The 19,037-nt window shown below is 39.4% G+C and overlaps 1 protein-coding gene and 1 long non-coding RNA gene across 4 annotated transcripts in view; one reads left to right on the top strand and one right to left on the bottom strand.

Moving 5' to 3' along the window:
- The window catches only part of LOC144226801 (uncharacterized), a 497,259-nt gene that overhangs the window by 371,276 nt on the left and 106,946 nt on the right, over window positions 1-19,037 (bottom strand). The window lies entirely within an intron of this gene.
- The window catches only part of PNPLA8 (patatin like domain 8, phospholipase A2), a 43,333-nt gene continuing 24,302 nt past the window's right edge, over window positions 7-19,037 (top strand). The window contains exons 1-5 of one of the 3 annotated variants that reach the window (XM_077758330.1): window positions 7-223; window positions 5,964-6,972; window positions 7,124-7,273; window positions 13,245-13,396; window positions 18,153-18,247. In XM_077758330.1, the coding sequence (XP_077614456.1) occupies window positions 6,220-6,972; window positions 7,124-7,273; window positions 13,245-13,396; window positions 18,153-18,247 (1,150 nt within the window). In that variant the 5' untranslated portion in view covers window positions 7-223; window positions 5,964-6,219. Of the gene's footprint in view, window positions 224-245; window positions 464-5,826; window positions 6,973-7,123; window positions 7,274-13,244; window positions 13,397-18,152; window positions 18,248-19,037 lie in introns of those variants that run through there. The other 2 variants (XM_077758329.1, XM_077758328.1) reach the window with 2 other exon arrangements.

The following is a 19,037-nucleotide window of genomic DNA, read 5'->3' as shown; positions in this document are numbered from 1 at the left end:
CGAACTGTTTGGGTTTTCGTGGCGCCGCCCCGCGCTTCCGGCCCCGCCCCCGCGCTCCCAGCCCGGCGTCTCCGCACCGCTGGGGACCGTCACAGCGGTTTCCCCGTTGCGCACCGTTGTCGAGCGCCCGCGCCCCGGCGCGTTCTCCGGCGGGATTATTTTCAGTCACCAGCGATTTCTTTTTAACTCCCTGCCTCCGCCGCAGTTGCTTCAGCGCCTTCAGGTGTGTCCCTTTTAAGAGATGAAACTGGATGCATGAATCATTGTGTGGCAGCGCCCTTCGTCGTTGTCGTTTCTGTCGTGGTGCTGGGAGGAACCCGGTTTCTGCGGCTAATGAGGACTCTCAAGAAGAGTGGTGCCTTGTAGGAGAAACCTGGGAGAAATGCCCAGAAAGTACGGTCTTATTTTAAGTGGCGTGTTGTGGGTCTAGAGTCCTATTTGCTGAGATTTCAAAATGACACAGGTATGTTTCATTGTAGGGGGAAACGGTGGAAAAATAAGAATTTTTAATAACGACACTTAAAGCATATTAAACTGTGAGCTAGAGTTTATGCCTTTTGGAGGCTGTTGTTTCAAGTGCATTGTCGTTTTGTTAAAATGGGTGATCTGTTTGTATTTCAGCATAAGAACATGTTGTTACTTCATACTTCTTGTTCAAACTTTTTATCAGTGACCTTGGTGTTTTCCAGTTTTTGCCTTAGATCTACATTAAAATCTTGAGAGACTGTCTTTTTATAGTGACCCGGAGGGAGAAGATCAGTTGACCATGTATTTTTCTGCTTCCCATGCGAAGTTGGTAAAAGTACAGCTTGTCCTGAGTTGTTGTTTTGCTCATTAGTGACAAAGGACTTGTGCTGCAGGGTACAGGCCTCCCGTGCGGGACACGTATTTGTAAAAAGGTCAGGGCAACTCTTAGCCCTGGACACCTTCCCGCCGAGTCTTCGTGATAATCCGTCAGTCTGTGTTTCATGTTTCACTTTGTGCGTTATCCAGTTCTTTTTACGCCTTGATGCTGTACTGGTTTCCATCAGCCTGATGTTTTTCAGGCTGTGCTTCCTCCTGCGTTTTTGTTTCCTAGGAAGACTTCCTCGCCGTCAAGGCTCTACCCTGGTTATTCTCTCTAAATAAAGTACTAAAACCAGAGTTTTAAACTTTCAGATTTTTTAAATGTTTATTTATTTTTGAGAGACAGAGACAGATCGTGAGCAGGGAAGGGACAGAGAGAGAGGGAGACACAGAATCCAAAGCAGGCTCCAGGCTCCGAGCTGTCAACACAGAGCCCCATGCGGGGCTGAACTCAAAAGTCATTTAACTGACTGAGCAGTTAAATGAATCTTGTTGATTTTGTTGGCAGTTTTCTATGCTTCTTAATTTTTGCTTGATATTTGTAGTTTCTAGAGAAGCGTATTAAAGTGTTATGATCATGGAATTGTCTGGTCTTCCTGTAATTGTTCTTTTTTTTTTTTTTTCTGCTTCATATACTGTATTTTGGTGCCTTGTTGGGTGTATTCGTAATTCATGAGAGTTATATCATTGGAAAGAAACAATGGGGACTCTTTACCCCTTGGAGCTCTGTCTTCTGCTTGACTCTTGGGCCCATTTTTCCACCATTTTCCCTGTTTTTTTTTTGGTTTGGTGTTTTTTTTTTTTTTTTTGTCCTTTGNNNNCTCCAGCCCCGTGGTTTCTTCTTGCTGTTCTTGAGTAGACGAAACTTAACTACTGTCTCCAAAGTCTTGGTTGCTTTTTCATTTGCCTTGAATGCTTTTTTCTCAGATACTCGTAATAATTTGCTTCTTACCTTAATTCAGATCTCCAGTAAAATGCCAACTCAGTTCTCCTGATCATGTCAAGTAAAATAGCCCATTTGCCCTGAGTTGTGGAAGCATCCTTTCTTGGTAGTTTTAGTTGACTCTGTTGAGGCCCCTTGAGGTTCACCTGCTGACTAGTTTTCATTTGCTTGGGGTCTGAGTACCTTTCAAGGCAGTGTGACGGAAGAAGATCCAGGCCTGTGATTTCTCAATTATGGGTTTACCACAATTGGGTTTTTTTTTATATTTTAATAAAAACACATGTTATAAAATCTACCGTCTTAACCATTTTTAAGTATATGGTCCAGTGGCATTGAGTACATTCACACTGTTGGCAAAACAGACCTCCAGTACTCTTTCATCTTGCAGAACTGAAACTCTGTACCCATGAAACAACCCCTTTTACCCCATTCCCCCAGCCCCCAGGGACCACCATTCTGCCTTCTATATCTATGAATTTGAATAACTCTAGAGACTTCAGTGGACTCATACACAGTATTTGTCCTTTTGTGATGGCTTATTTTACTTCAGATAATGTTCTCAGGGTTCATCCCTGTTAAACCATGTGGGAGGATTTCCTTCTTTTTAAAGGCCGAGAATGTTTCATTGTATGTAAATACCACATTTTGTCCATCTGTTTGTCTATGGAGATGGACGTTTGAGTTGTTTCCACTCTGCTGTGGCATGCTGCTGTGAACACAGGTGTGCAAATACGTGCTTGAGCCCCTGCTTTCAATCCCTTTGGGTATGTAAATCCAGAAGTAGGATTGCTGGATCAGGGGGTACTTCTATTTTTCATATTTTAAAGAACCAGAGTTCTGTTTCTCACAGCAGCTGCTCCATTTTCCATTCCCACCAGTGGCGCTCAAGGATTCTAACTTCTACACATCTGTCAACGCTTGTTATTTTCTGCTTGTTTGTTTTTAATCTTATCCATATGAATGAGTCTGAAGTGATTTACAGTTCTCTGATGATCAGTGATGTTGAGCATCTTTTCCTGTGCTTGTTGACCATTCGTATATGGTATTTAGAGAAACGTCTGTTCAAGTTCTTTGCCCATTTTTTAATCAGGTTATTTGATTTTTCATTGTTGAGGAGGAGTCTGTTACTGGTTTTGAGCATGGCTTTTTATTTATAAGGACTTTAATTATATTTTATTGAGTATTTTTCTGTACTGGGGGTTGTGGAGATTCTATGTTACTTCAGCTTTCATTGACTGCAAGTCCTGAGGACTTCAAAAAAACCCTGGAAGGCAGAGAGGTTGGTTTCTTTTCTCTTTTCCTTCTCTGTAAAATTGTTTTGTTTTGTAACATATGTTCACATGGGATTTAGAAAGACTTTAGTTCAGACTGTAATCTGAACAATCACAGTTGGTTCTGGGCGTCTCTCTTTCTCAGTCTTGTCTATTCCATTCTGTCAGAGATCTGCTGGAATCACCTTTCTAGTGTCCTTTGCTTAAAATGCCTTATTCTGAGTTTGATTTTTAATCTCCTTGGCAAGATTTGTAAGACCTTGCATAATCTGGCCCTGACTGTCTTTGCAATATCATCTTCTCCCTCTCCCTCATTGTCCTCTGTACGTCTTGGAGTGAACTAGACTGCTTGCCATTTTTGCTTATACTGTATTTTCCTCCTCTTTTCCTCTTTTCTTCCTTCCTTCCTTCTAGAGAGAGAGAGAGAGAGAGCATGCGTGAACAGGAGAGAGGGGCAGAAGGAGAGAGAGAAAATCTTAAGCAGGCTCCAAGCTCAGCGCGGAGCCCAGCCTGGGGCTCAGTCCCATAACTCTGTGATCATGACCTGAGCCAAAATCTAGAGTTGGATGCCGAACTACCTGAACCACAAAGGAGCCCCTGTATATGCTTTCTCAAGTGCTTTTTTTGTGTTTGTGTTTGTTTTTTCACATCATCTAAAATTCTCTCCTCCGTTTCTTAGCTTTCCACTTCATGAATCATTTTTTACCTTTGTCCAGTTTTTAGTGGTTTTTTTCCCCCCAACCTACCTGGATATTTGCTTTCCCCATTGACATGGCACTGTCTGTTAAAATGTTCATAACTGTTTGCTCTTTCTTTTTTTCTGTTTGCTTTTCCTAATTACAAAAGTATTAATGCATGCTTATTGTAAACAAAATTCAGACAACACAAAAGGAAAAAGTCAAAGCCCTTCTCCTTGTTCTCTTTGGATCCCACTCCTCAGTTCACAGGAATAAACAAACTCGCGCTTGGGGCACTTGGGTTGCTCAGTCGGCTCAGGTCACTCAGCTCAAGTCATGATCTTAACAGTTGGTGGGTTCGAGCCCTACATCAGGCTCTGAGCGCATCAGGCTCTGTGCTGAGCGCTCAGAGCCTGGAGCCTGCTTCAGATTCTGTATCTCCCTCTCTCTCTGCTCCTCCCCCACTCATGCTGTCTCTCTCTGTCTCTCAAAATAAGTACATAGATAAAAAAAATTACACTGGTGCTCATCCTTTGAGAATCTGTGTGTGTGTGCACACACACGTGTCTGTAGCCACAGATTTAAATGGCACATGTAGGGTTTTTTTTTCTTTCATTACGTAGGATCTACATATCTGCCTCCTTGTATCTCCACATACTCTCCACACACGCGTAACTCATGTACTGTTGCCGCTCGCCTCTTTCACTGTAGTGCATATGGAGAATATGCAGATCACCGGTTGCCTTTGAATGCAGCGTCATATTATCCGGTACCCAGTCTGTTGTGTGTTCGTGACTTATTTTATTTTGCCATCCCTTGTTAGAAGACCTTTGGAGTTGTTTTTCATTGTTTTAAGATTTCAGGCAGTGCATTAGGGAAAGTGTTTGCATACTTTTGCATTCTTAATGCAAGGATTTCTGTAGAATTTTTCATAGATTTTTAATATAGGAATTGCTCTTCAAAAAATATGTGCCTTTAAAATTGCGATAGATAGTATTTAAAATTTCATTAGATACTGTCAGCCCTAGGTGTCCCATTTCTCTAGCCCATTCTCAGTGCTGGGTATTAACCATTTACACTTTTACCAATTAAAAGAAAAAATCTGTTTCAATTGGTATATTTCTTTGATGTGGTAAAGGGTGTGTGTGTAATTTTACCTTTATATTTATTCTTCTGTGACTGGCCTGTTTGTGTCCTTTGCCTATTTTTCTATTAATCGTTCCTTTCTTATTTGTATGCGTTCTTTTTTTTTTTTTTAATATTTTTATTTATTTCTAGGAGAAAGAGAGAGACAGCGTGAGCAGGGGAGGGTCAGAGAGAGAGGGAGTCACAGACTGAAACAGGCTCCAGGCTCTGAGCTGGCAGTCAGCACAGAGCCCTACGCGGGGCTCGAACCCACGAACCGCGAGATCATGACCTAAGCGAAAGTCGGACGCCCAACCGACTAAGCCACCCAGGCGCCCCTGTATGCGTTCTTTTTAATATTGTGGCTATGAGCCCCTTGTCTGTTAGTTGTGGCACATAGCTTCTTCTAGTCCAACTTCAATTTAATAAACACAACTAGAGAGCGAAGTGTTTTCTGCATGGCGTCTGTAGCTCTAGACTGAGAGCTCCCTCTTATCTTGTTGTCTTTGTGGTCTCAGCATCTAGCACCATGTCTGGTGTAGATTAAATATTCTGTAAATGTTTGCAATGAACAAAGTAGTAGAAGACGATTCTTGAAAAGAATTCAACTTCTAGTGTCACGTAACCCTGTCAAGACTTTGACAGTACGGAAGAAAAATAGCATAGTATCTAAACTGCTATTCAGTTATGTGTTGTAGGAAGACTTGTCTATTGGGTAGCTTCCCTCCGTTAGTTCTCATCACACATCCTGCCATTCACTTTCTTTTTTCTTTGATTTCTGCACTGACAAATAAATGAATTCTTTCCGGTTAGCTTAAAAGTCAAATCTGCATTATCTGTCATGGAAATACATTATTCTGTCTTCTTTTGAGACAGGCTGCTGCGTTTAGTTCAAGTAGAAATGTATTTTATCTTCTACCCAGTTTTACCTTGGATCCTAATTTTTGTTTTCTTGCCATTTCAGGTAAGACCATGAATTATGGAATTTCTTAAATGAAGCATTCAGGAATGAAGTGAAAATCATAACCTATAGACAAGAAATGATTTTTAAGTTATGTCTATTAATTTGACTATAGATATATATTATATTTACCTCCTTAGTAATGCAAGAAAACTTTGTGGGAAGCAGAGAAGCAAGCAGCTGCATTTCTTGTGCTCACCTAAACATTGCTGGAGGATAAGCTACATCGGTCTACAAAGAGGGTTTCATACAAGCAGAATAAGATGTAAATGGCCCCACAGTGAAGCACCCCCTTGTGGCAAGCACTGGTCCTCTCCCGGCCACCATGGCTTACATATTGGAATTTTGAAACTTAGCACTTCTGCCCCCAAGGGACTAACAAAAGTGAACATTCGTATGTCCCGCATTAAAAGTACTTTGAACTCCGTTTCAAAGGCTGTTTTTGGCACTCAGAATGAAATGATCTCACGTTTAGCTCAATTGAAGCCAAGTTTTCGACTATTAAGAAAAGTATCAGATAGCGGCTGGTTAAAACAGAAAAACATTAAGCAAGCCATCACCTCTCTGAAAAAGTATAGTGACAAATCCACGGAAAATACCTCTCTTTCGGAAAAGCAACGTCGTGTTCTAGATGAAGATATAGGTAAACAAAGCCTTTTTCGTTATACACGTAGGATAACCACAAAATTTGGAGAGTCATTCTACTTTTTATCAAGTCACATTAATTCATACTTCAAACACGAGGAAAGAATGCCTCAAAAAAAGGAAAGTAAACATTTCCAGGACAAACCAGAACTTGAAGGTACAAAGGTTGAAGAAGAGAAACCTAGCTCTTCAGATCCCGGCTTCCTGGTGGGTGAGCTAGATTCAGAATCTTCCTTACCTTCGGAGGACAAGCCCGCAGGTCCCAGTGAGACACCTGAAGCTCTTCCAGTTTCTACCAAACAGAGTATTGCCAACTTTCTTTCTCGTCCCACTGAAGGTGTACAGGCTCTAGTGGGTGGTTATATTGGTGGACTTGTCCCCAAACTGAAGTATGATTCGAAGAGACAGCCGGAAGAACAGGAAGAGGCTGTTAAAGCCGAGCAGCCTGCCAGCAGAGACAAAAATCTGGAGGAGAAAAAGCGGTTATCTCTTCAGCGAGAAAAGGCAAGTTGTTAGCAGTGTAGCTTGAATTTTTTATTTTGATCCGATGCCTAAGTTTCGTTTCCCCATGGGACCTAAGAAACGTCAGTCGTTTGTTAGTATTGCTAGGGCAGTTTCATACTCTACTCATATGGGTTTTACTGTGTGGTTGTAGATCATCGCGAGAGTGAGTATTGATAACAGAACCCGGGCCTTGGTCCAGGCACTGAGAAGAACAGCTGACCCCAAGCTCTGCATTAACAGGGTTGAAGAACTGACTTTTCATCTTCTAGAATTTCCTGAAGGAAAAGGAGTGGCTGTCAAGGTAAATTCTGATTTACTGAATGTAGTTTTGTCTTGGAATAAGAGTACTGATACACTTTGTAGGAGGGAGAAGGCCAAGCCTTTCATTGTCTTCATTTACATATTTTTGTGGTTTTATCGTACATATGATGTGTTATAGAGTGAGTAATTGCCCCAGTTATTCTGTGATATATATTGTGATAAATCCTCTTTTATTCTGTGATGATACATTATGCTATTGGTACTACTATCTATATTTAGAGCTGAAACATTTTACAATAGAAGATAAAACTCATTGCATTCATTGAATTGCCAAATAGTTGCCAAGTTTTTCTAAAATGCAATGTAGGTGTTTATACCATACTTCTACTCTAAAAGACGGGAGATACAATTCACAAGTAAAACCATTGCTAATTTTTATATCATGATCTTTTTGTATTTGCAGATCTAAAAATGTTAGTGATCTTAATGATAATTGGTAATTATTTTAATAAAACAATGAGCTTTTCTTGGTCTTGCTTTTTTTCAAATATAAAATAGTGAAGCTAAGTTAGACCCATTTAAACACTGTTTCCAGAGAAATAGTATAAAATATGAATGATGTGGTTAAGTGTCTTTAAATCTCTACTGCTAAGATGATTTGTAATATCTAATGAACAATTTACAAATATATAATAAATAGATAATGTTAACATTTAATTAGAGATCTGCTAACTTGCCATTCAGAAATCTTTAACTTCATTCATATTTATTCCTTTTTTTGACAACCATCTTGCTGAAGCATTATCTAATTCTTTAAATAAGTTGCCCTTTTGTAGTTTTATATTGAATAATTCATACATACGATATATGTAAGCTAAACTTTAGAATTTCATGTTAATAAAATTGGGGGTTATCTTTCAAAGCTACTTAATCTCTTACCTAAAAGACAAATCTCCCAAATATGCTTTTAAGTCCGATTAACATTTCAGGGATACACTGAAAGCGGAGATCTGAAGTAGAGTTGCTTAAAACTTTAAAAGTTTTAAAGAACTTTTAAAAACTGTTTTACTGAAGTGTAATACACATGTGGTTATTGGTATAAAGTTCAGTGAATTTTTCACAAACTAGACGCCTCCGTGTAACTGATGCGCAGATGAAGAACAGAATTTACTGGCGCTTGAGAAGCCTCCCTTGTGCCCCCTTCAGTCACAATCTCCCCAGATTAGTTTAGACTGGATTAGTTTTGCTTGCTTTTGTATATTATATAAGCTGCTGTGATTGATTTTTTTCACTCAGCATATTTTTAGTAACCATTCACATTGTTAGGGGTAGTTGTAGACCATTCATTCTTGGTTTTTTGTTCCATGGTGTGAGTGTATCACAGTTTAGTTAATGTACTCCTGGTGGGTATATTTCGGTTTTAGTCTATTATGAATGGTCATCCTAATAGAAACTCTGAGGGCTCTTTTATTTTGCATCACTGATCCCAAATCTGAGGACCTTTCAATAAAGGTTAGCGTGATACAGGAATATATATTCAGATCAATTATGAATGACAAGCTAGATAGTCTGAAAAAAGTTTCGTCATGACCCTAAATAAGAAGTACCTCAAAAAGAATGAACTTGATAAATGAAGACATGTTAACATGTACACTTTCATGGGATCTTTCCCAATGAAATAAATGAAATAAAAATGTAACCTTTTATTATAAAAAAAAAAAAAAAGGACTGGGTAAACATAAAGAATAAGGAAAAAAGCACTAACTAACGGTGCTAACAGGGTGAAGCCTGCTTGTGAATCTGACTCTTTCCCCGTTTCTCCCCAACTCGTTTTCTCTCTCTCTCTCTCTCTCTTTCAAAATAAATAAACTTAAAAAACCAAGGCATCCCTTAACATTAAAAAAAAAAAAAAGATAACGGATTTCTCCAACCCAGAAATTACCACTGTAAATGTATTATGGTCTCTTGTATTAATCAGAGGATGCTGAGTTAGACTTAATAACAAACAGTACCAAAATCGAAGTGGCTTAACACAACAGAAGCTTCTTTGTCCATTGTGCAACGTGGTCCAGGGGTTTGGGTGACTCTCCAGGACAGCGAAAGTCTGTGTGGTGGCTGCCTTGACCTTGTTCTCTTATGTGTCCGTGCAAGGCCTTCCTCCATGATCTCTAGCAGGTAAGAGAGGATTTCAGCAGAAAGTACCACAGGTTTCTTCTCCTCAGGACTTACTTATCCTGCCTGCAGTACTGCCTTTGTGTGCTTGCAAGGGGGAGCAAACCGGGTATTGGGGAACGTTAGTAGCATCTACCACAGTATTTCTCTAGAAACTGTTCTGGGTATACATACCAAAATAAAGTCATTATATCTGTACTGTTTTATAGCTTTTTAAAAATTTTGTTAGTTTTTTTTTTTTTCCAGTTCATAATGTATACCTTTCTGTATGAGTACATTTTCATTTCCTTCAATACCCAGGTTGAAGAAGTCCTTTATGTAACTGATAGGATCCAAGTGAGGGTCCAGTCTAGACCGTGCATGCCCTCTGGTTATTTCCCCCAAGTCCCTTCTAGCACTGTTCTTCCTTACCTCATCTCCAAAACTCATTGAAGAGACCAGGCTGGTCATCCTGTAGAATCGTTCACTTTCTTGATTTACCTGGCTTCCTCCTCATTGGGGTTATTTGATGTATTCCTCTCTCCTTTTTACTTCCCAAACACTGGAATTTAAATATAAAGACTTGGTTGGGTTAAACATTTTTTTGTTAGAGAACATTGTATATGATGTCACGGTCCTCACCTTGTATCCTATCAGAACATAATCGGTTGAAAAACCATTAGTAATGCTAATGTTGACTCGTGCATCAGTGTGATGACAGTCTGATCTCATTGGATGGTTAGGCTAGCACCGAAATCCCATCGCCCATTAACCTAATTGTTCCCAGAACTAGTCATTTCTTTAGGGTTGCAGAATGATAAATTTCTAAATGTCACTCAGTCTGCATTGTAATTGACATTCTTTGTAAAAGTAGAGCTTTCCTTTACCAGCTAAAGCTAGCTGGTTTCTTTCAAAGACCAATTTTACAGGATAAGCAAGAGAAATTTAGTCACAGTTTTCAAAGTAAAGAGATGCTTTCAAAGCCACCTCATTAGTGACATGAATTTTTTTTTTTTTTGGTCTTTCTAAAAAGCTATCATTAGGAACTCCTGGTCTTCCGTGAATTGTGTTATCATAATTTATTTTTCTCCCCCTCCATTGTTTTGAATGCTGAATTCATCTCTGCTTTGATTGGTAGGATCCCCAAGCTCCATTCATGGGACCTTTTTTAACTTTTTATAAAACGAGTATGGGCAGAGAAGAATATGTTAAGTATGCAGCTCCATGAATTTTCAAAAATTGAAAACATCCATAAAATCCTCATCCAGTATAAGAAACAGAATGGTAGCAGCACTCCCAAAAGCCCCTCTGTGCCCCCTTCCGGTCACTGTCTCTGAACAAAGATTGACCAGTTTTCCTGATTTTTAGCAGCATAGATAAGTTGTGCCCTTTTTTGCATGTTGTACAAATGGAATGATGCAGTATGTGTTTTTTAGGTGTTTTTCACTTGACATTATTTGTGCGAACCTTCTCTGTTGGGTATGGTCGTGAAACATTCTCACTGTGGTGTTTTCTGTGGTATGAATATAGTGCGGTGTATTTATCCATGTTACTGCTGATGGACATTTGGATAGTTTCCAGTCTGGGAATATTTAGGAATAGTGCTTCTGGGCATATCTTTTGGGGAGATATAGGTCTTTATTCTTTGGGAGTGTATACCCAAGAGGAGTTAGTATTCCTGGTCATGAAGTATGCCTCTTTTCATCTTTAGCAGATACTGCCAAATGGCTTTGCAAAGTGTTCATACCACTTTATACTTTTGCCAAAATTGTGTCAGCCTTCTGGTTGTTCTGCTTCCTCTCCAGCAGTTTTATTTCTTTTAATTTTATTTTAGCCATTTTGTTAGATGTTTAGCGATATTGTGGCTTTAGATTGTGGTTCTCTGATAAACTCTGAAGTTTAGCACCATTTCCAGTGTTTATTGGCCATTTGTATGCTTCCTTTGTGAAGTGCCTGTTCTAGGTCTTACTTGTTTTCCATTGGGTTGACCAGCTTTTTCTTAGGATTTGGAGAATTTCTTTATTATGGATAGAAGTTTTTATATGTATAGTATATATTACATAAAATATGTATAGCATGTATATTACATATACTATATAATGGTAATATATAATAGCTACATATATCTTTTTTGTAAAAGTATTTTCCCGATCTTTGAGTTACCTTTTAAAACTAGTTTTTCTGTCTTAACCAATCCCAGTTTTTCAGTCTTTTGTTTCTTTCCCCAATGATCAAATGCCTCAAGAGAAGAAAAACTATAGTTTGTGAGCTCACTTTTTAAAAATTTATTTATTTAAATTCAGGTTAGTGGACACACAATATAGTATTTGGGAGTAGAACCCAGTGATTCATCACTTACATACCATACCCAGTGCTCAACCCAACAAGTCTCCTTAATGCCCATCACCCATTTAGCGCATGCCCTCTAGCAACCCCCAGTTTGTTCTCTGTATTTAAGAGTCTCTTATGGTTTTCCTCCTCCTCTGTTTTTATTTTCTTTTTCCTTCCCTTCCCGTATGTTCATCTGTTGTGTTTCTTAAATTCCATGTAGGAATGAAATCATATGATATCTGACTTTTCCTGCCTGACTTATTTCACTTAGCATAATACAGTCTTGTTCCATCCATGTTGTTGCAAATGGCAAGATTTCATTCTTTTTGCTCTCCAAGTAGTATTCCATTATATATATATATATACACACCTCATCTTCTTTATCCGTTTGTCAGTAGATGGACATTTGGACTCTTGCCATAATTTGGCTATTGTCAATAGCGCAGCTATAAACATTGGGTGCTTTTGCCCAATGCATTTGCCCCTTTGAATCGTTATTTCTTCTTCAGATTCTTGGCCTCCCTTGTCCTCATTGCTTCTGCAGCTTTTAAATAGGTTTTTTTTGTCTTTTATTAAACGTTTCTAGTTGTTCTTGGAAAGAACAACTTGTTCTACCCTAACCAAAAATGGAAATTTACATTCCCACGCTCCACCATGGTTCAGGTTCTTCTAGTAGGGCCTTGAAGCTCGACATTAGTCTGGGCAAATAAAACAACCGAAAAAAGATTTAGAACAATAGTAGTTCAGATTTGATTTATCATAAAAAAGAAATAAGATGAATGAAACATTGGGATTTTTTTTAATTTACTGAAGATTACAGAGCACAAGTGTAGCTGCTACTCAACTTTTCCCTGAAACTAGGGGTACTGACCATGTGAGACTTTCTGTGTACAGAACCTAGAAGTCTTTGGTAAACTCAGTATAGAACTCTACAATCTAAGCTCTTGCCTCTGATCAACAATATGAACACTCGGAGTCTTGAAGTCCTAGTTTTGTTTAAATGGATTATTTATATATTGTAATGAATTTGAAGCTTTTGCCTTCTACCTTAGTTTGATTTATTAACTGACATTTGTTTATATTTCACTATGAATTACCCTTATATCCTATGTAAACAAGATGGTTTATGTTTTTCTTTTGATAACAAGTTTAATTTCCAGTAATTATTATGAAGCAGTTTCATCTTCTTCAGGATTCGGAGAAAATATTTCATGTAATTACAATGTTAATCTTTTGTGCTTAACAATACTGTATAAATTTGTGTTAAATACTTATATTTTTTCTAATTATTAAACATTGTATTTTTTAAAGAAAATATTTGGATTGAGGTTAATTTTTAACCTAGTTATTAGAAGAAATATATTTTGAATATTAATTGACAATAATATATTAAAAAGTCATCATTTAAGATTACTGAGAAATTAATAAACACTGTGATTATATATGATTGATCTATATGTGTTGGTTAAAAATAGTCATACATTTTCACTCTTGACAAAAGCAATAAAATATCTTTTCTCCCAATACAGGAAAAAGTTATTCCATATTTATTACGATTGAGACAGATTAAGGATGAAACTCTTCAGGCTGCTGTTAGAGAAATTTTGGCCTTGATCGGCTATGTGGATCCAGTGAAAGGAAGAGGAATCCGAATTCTTTCAATTGATGGTGGAGGGACAAGGTGAGGCTAGAAGAATGTTTTTGGTTTTTTTAAACATTTTTATTTTTGAGAGAGAGGGAAGGAGCACGTGCGTAAGCTGAGGAGGGGCAGGGAGAGAGGGAGAGAGAGAATCCCAAGCAGGCTCTGTGCTGACAGAGCAGAGCCCAGCACAGGACTTGAACCCATGAACTGTGAAATCGTGACCTGAGCTGAAATCATGAGTCGAATGTTTAACCAGCTGAGCCACCAGGTGCCCCACAAAAATTATGTTTTAAATCTGCTGATTCAATTGAGCCTTAGGATTTTTTTTTTTTAACTGATTCTGTGTAACTATAGTAACTACGTCATTATAAAGCCAAATTTTTGAAACAGAACATTAGTTTTTCTTAACTTGTTACTTTACCAATCTAAGAGCTTCTTTTATATATACCTGGATTTGCTTTTATTTTCATTTGATTCAAAATTTATTTCAGTTTGGTCTTTTCCGGACTTTTTGGTAGTTCAGGACGTTTTACCAACCGTGACTATTCAAATCTTGGCAATGTCTTATAATCGTTTTCTTTCATTATATTTATCTTACCCGTATTTATCAGCCGACTAGTCACTTCCTTAAGCGATGGTTATGAAAGGAGTCTGTATCAGTGACTTCCTGACTCCCTACCTCTTCATTTGCAGACAGCAGTTCTGGTGCTACCAGAGCTGTCTAAGCCTTCTCAGCTCAGAAGGAGACTGTTTCACCATCAGACTCCGTCCTAGCTGCTGGCCGTTCGTCCTCGCTTCTTGTTCTTCTTCCTCACTACTTGTTGGTTAGATTCTTCAGTGTTCGCCTCCCCCCACATTTTCTAGCTTGGGTTCTAGTTTCCTACCACCTCTGCCCTTCCCTCTTAAACTCATCGTACACACCCGGCCTGTCGCTCTTGGCTTACTTTGCCTCCCTTATTTTGTCCTCCAGTCTTCCCATCTTGACACTTAGTGTTTTGTATGTCGAAGTACCACCCTCACCTTTTTGTTAAATTCTAACATCCCGTGTGCCAGCCAGATTCTTTTAATTTTGACACCAATGTGAGTGAAGGAGTGGATGAAGAGAGAAGAGACTATTTAATAATCTAAGCAGAGGACAATAAAATAACAACCTAAGATGGTGGCAGTGGGAAGCAGGAGGAAGGAAAAATATGTAAGAAAACTTTGAAGAAAGAGGGGTTTGGATAGAGTTGAAAGATGTCAAGACCACTCTTAAGTGTAGACCCTAGGGATGATTGGGACAGAATTGCGAGGGACTGGGAGGAGGTGTTTGGTATTGAGAAAGACCGTTCTGTCTTGCACACGTGGCCTCTAAGGCTTCACACAGCAATACGGAAGTGCTGATTTGGCAAATGAAGGTGGAATTGATGGAGGAGAGAAAAGTCTTAGAAGATCTTTGGGATGTTTCTTACAGAAGTGAAATTCCAGAAAGCGAACATTATTCATATGATAGGTAAAGTGGTAATGAGTTGGAGAGAATCATTCTAGTTCATAGAATTAGTTCGGGGTAATGAGAAGTAAGGAGAGTAGCGGTTGTGTGAGTAAGGAATTTCACCGAGGAGCAGGAAGAAGCCAGTTCTCTTCTGCCATTAAGTTCAGAGCATTTGGGAAGGATGGTTATCACTTACTGAATCTTAAAATTTATTGAGTCAGCTAATGCATTGAGTGCCTGCCGGGTTCTACGCAGTGTTTGGATCCTAGGGTCACTCAGTAAGCAAAACCCAAGTCTTCATGGTACTTGTGTTCCAGGGGAGGAGAAAGGACAAACAGGAAAAAAAATGTATTTTGGAGTAGTAATGGGTGTTATGAAGAAAAATAAAGCAAAGTAATCAAGAGTAACAGTGCTGTTTTGTACTGTCAATAAAAGACAAATTATGGAAAGAGCCCAAATGTCCGTCAACTGATGAATGGACAAAGAAGATACAGTATAGGGGCCCCTGGATGGCTGAGACAGTGGAGCGTCCAACTCTTGGTTTTGGGTCAGGTCATGATCCCAGGATTGTGGGTTTGAGCTGGGTGCTGGGCTCCACACTGCGCGTGGAGCCTGCTTCGGGTTCTCTCCCCCACTGCCCCATCCGCCAGTCATGCCTTTCTCTCTAAAGAAAATTAACAGAAAAATGTGATACATATATGTACGTGTGTGTTTGTGTATGTGTGTGTATGTATATGTATGCACATATACACAGTAGAATATCACTCAGCTATCAAAAAAAATGAAATCTTGCCGTTTGCAGTGATGTGGATGGAATCAGAATGTATTATGCTAAGCGAAATAAGTCAGCCAAAGACAAATACCATGTAGTTTCGCTCAGGTGGAATCTAAGAAACAAAACAGATGAACCTAGGGGGGAGAAAAGGAGAAATAAGATAGAAACAGAGAGGGAGGCGAACCGGAAGAGACTCTGAAACACAAAGAACAAGTAGGGTTGCTGGAGGGGAGCCGGTGGGGGTGGGGGGGGCTCAGTGTAGGCTGGCAGTGAGGAGGGGCCTTGTGCCGGGCACCGGGCATGTACACGTCAGTGATGAGTCCCTAAATTCTGCTCCTGAAACCGGTACTACAGTGTATATTCACTAACTTGAATTTAAACAGAATCTTGGAAAGGAAAGAAAAAGAGTAACAGTGCTATTGTAAAGAGTGATCGTGACTGTAACTCTTTTTCCATTTAAAAAAATTTGAGATATTAACTTATTATGTGTCAGGCGTACAACACAATGATTTGATATCTGTATATTTGGCAGAATGATGATAGTAAGTCTTGTTAACATCCATCACCGCACATAGTTAACAATGTTTTGTGTGTGTGCTGAGAACATTGAAGATCAGTTCTCGGAGTAACTTTCAAATATGCAACACAGTATTATTGACCATGTCACCATGTTGTACCTTACATCCTTCAGACTTATTTATTATCTAACTGGACGTTTGTACCTTTTAATCTCTTCACCCATTTTGTCAACCCCATCCACCCACCACCGTGGGCAGCCACCAGTGTGACTATGACTTCTCGTCGAAGAAGTGACATTTGAGTAGAGATCTGAAGGAACAGTCAGGAACATTCAGCTATCCATGTAGAGTGAGGGAGGGATGTTGACAAGAGGTTTGAGACCAATAAGTATTTGGTTTTCTAACTGGAGCTGTGTTAGTCATTCAGGGAGGAAATGGGAGTGAAGACGTTCGGGGACATCTGGAGGTGAGTTAGGATGCGGGGAGCTTTAGATGCGTGGTTTGCCACCGGAGGTGATTTTACCGCTAGAGGACATTTGTCAGCGTCTGGGGGCTTGTTGGGTTGTCGCAGCTCGGGGGCTGCCCCTGTCATCCGGTGAGACGAGGGTGGTGGCCACAGGGCACAGGACAGCCTCTGTGGCACAGAGTTGTCCGGCTCGTGATGTCACTCGTGCTGCCGTCAGGAAACCTCGGTTTAGGGGAACAAGAGAAAGCAGCTGGAATGGGAAGTTCATGCTGAAAGGAGGAAGGTGTGAGGCCTTGTGAGGAAAAGAACCTGATCCTTTTCTGTGTTTTGTGTATGAGAGCCTGGTACCATGTTAGGCTGACAGAATCAACCTGGCGAGGATACTTATTTTTAAATTTGTCCTGAGGTAATTTATAAATACAGCATTTTAAAGTAGTTTTCTTTCTCATTATACAAGTAAACTTAGGAGGAAAAAAAAAAAGAAAAACATAAGGAGAAGCAAACAAAAATTGTAGCTCACAATTCCCAGATGACTTTTAATATTTTGATTTTTTCAAATATTTTTTCTTGCATGAATATATATGTGCATGTTTATTTCTTTTTATGTGATAATGGAGGTCATATTGTTAAGTAGATTTGTCCAGCATTATCTCTAATTCTTCATGTCCTTTCACTTTGATTTCATAATGTATCTCTTTAATAAGCCATCTTCTCTTATCTCTCTTTAAATCCATAGTATTTCTTAAAATAAAAAAAAAAATCAGCATCTTTGGTTTTCTATTTTAATCTTAGAATATTTTCTAGTGGTTTCCCATGAGCAGTAGCAAAGCACAGTTGGACAGTCTAAATTTTATTTGCCAGACCCTGCCTGCCACTCCGGTTCTCTGCCCCGCATCTTGTATTGGGTGTAGACCATCTCATGGTGTCTGCATCTCCTCCTACTGTTAAGAATTGCTCACATCTTATGCACTTCCTGAATTGGCCCACCCTCCTGGCCTGTTTCAGTTTTCACATTTATCATCATGCTCTCTGCTGCCTTGGCAAAGATCGAGAGATGAGCAAAGCCAGCAGCATAAATTATCTTAAATGTAGGGCATTATCTTAAAGTTGACAGTTTGAAAAAATGATAAATAAAAGAAAACTTTAAAAGTATGACTAGTGAAATGGAGAAAAAGAAAATACATAGAAACATAGGTAACCAGGTTACATCGGAGAGAGAAGAAACCACCAGTGTGTGGCGTTCCAGAACCGGAGAAAGGAGGTTTTAAGTCCCCACAGCCGGCGTGTTAGAAATACGTAGTTCACACCAGTGCGCCGCTGTAGTCTTCGTCACAGAGGTACCAGTAGAAATGTAAAAATGCGTTGCTATAGCACACGTTTTATACCATTATTTAGATACTTGGGTTTTCGAACGCAACCTTAAAAACAGGCTGTTTTTACCGATGTTAATTTATATCATTGATATTTGTGTTGGCGCATGAGCTACAAAGGCAACTTGTGGGCTTGTTTTATTCAATACTTAATTTCCTTGAAACAGGGGCTTTTATTTTCCCTCCCATGCGCAGGGGCGTGGTTGCTCTGCAGACGCTGCGGAAGCTGGTTGAGCTCACCCAGAAGCCAGTACATCAGCTCTTCGACTACATCTGTGGTGTGAGCACAGGTAGGCTCTGTCGTCGTGCGGAAGTAGCGCCTCCCCGCAGCACACATGTAAAGCCCACGTTTACACTTCTGGCCATTCTCCCAAGTGGCGGGTCCTCCTTCTATGTTTTGGTGATGAGGAAATCTTTGATTGGCTTACCGAACTTCAGAAAATGTTTATTGGGAATAAGGTAACATTCAGAGGTGGTCTTTAATGTGCTTTTCTAATACGTTTTAAGTAAGTCACGGTGACGAGCGCAAACTACGAATCATTGCCTTACGGTATAGTCCCCTCAAGGAAAGTGATAAAGCGGAAGGAAGGTAGGGACCAAAGTTGTACTTGAACCGATAGGATGTTAAAGATGGATATGATTTTACTTTTTTGTGAGACGTGTCCCTCTGTGAGGAACTTGCTTTTGATAACATTTTTTGGTCTGGTTGTTTAAAGCCTGAATTTACATCAATAAATGCGAGACTCTATGTGTTTTAAAGCCTGCTTCTTGATATTGCTAGGTGCATTTAAAATTGTAGTTTCATATTTGTTGTAGAGGAAATTGGCAACTTAGGATATGATTGTTACTGAATAATTTCTTCGTTCCATCAGGTAAATTTTTGGTTTTTCTGTTTCCTTACATGAGCTCTGTCACCCATCCCTCCACCCACACCCACCCAGTGTATGCATTGAGCCCCTTGGGGTACACACAGCTATTGTTTACCCCCCTCGGTAACATTCAGGAACTATTAGGACTGTGGGCCCTTGCTGTGTATTTTACTTTTTGACCTGATAATTTCTCAGTTCATGTTAGTTGGTC

The sequence above is a fragment of the Crocuta crocuta genome, unplaced genomic scaffold, assembly GCF_008692635.1.
Source record: "Crocuta crocuta isolate KB4526 unplaced genomic scaffold, BGI_CrCroc_1.0 scaffold103, whole genome shotgun sequence".
NCBI lineage: Eukaryota > Metazoa > Chordata > Mammalia > Carnivora > Hyaenidae > Crocuta > Crocuta crocuta.
This window is presented reverse-complemented; position numbering and strand designations above follow the sequence as displayed.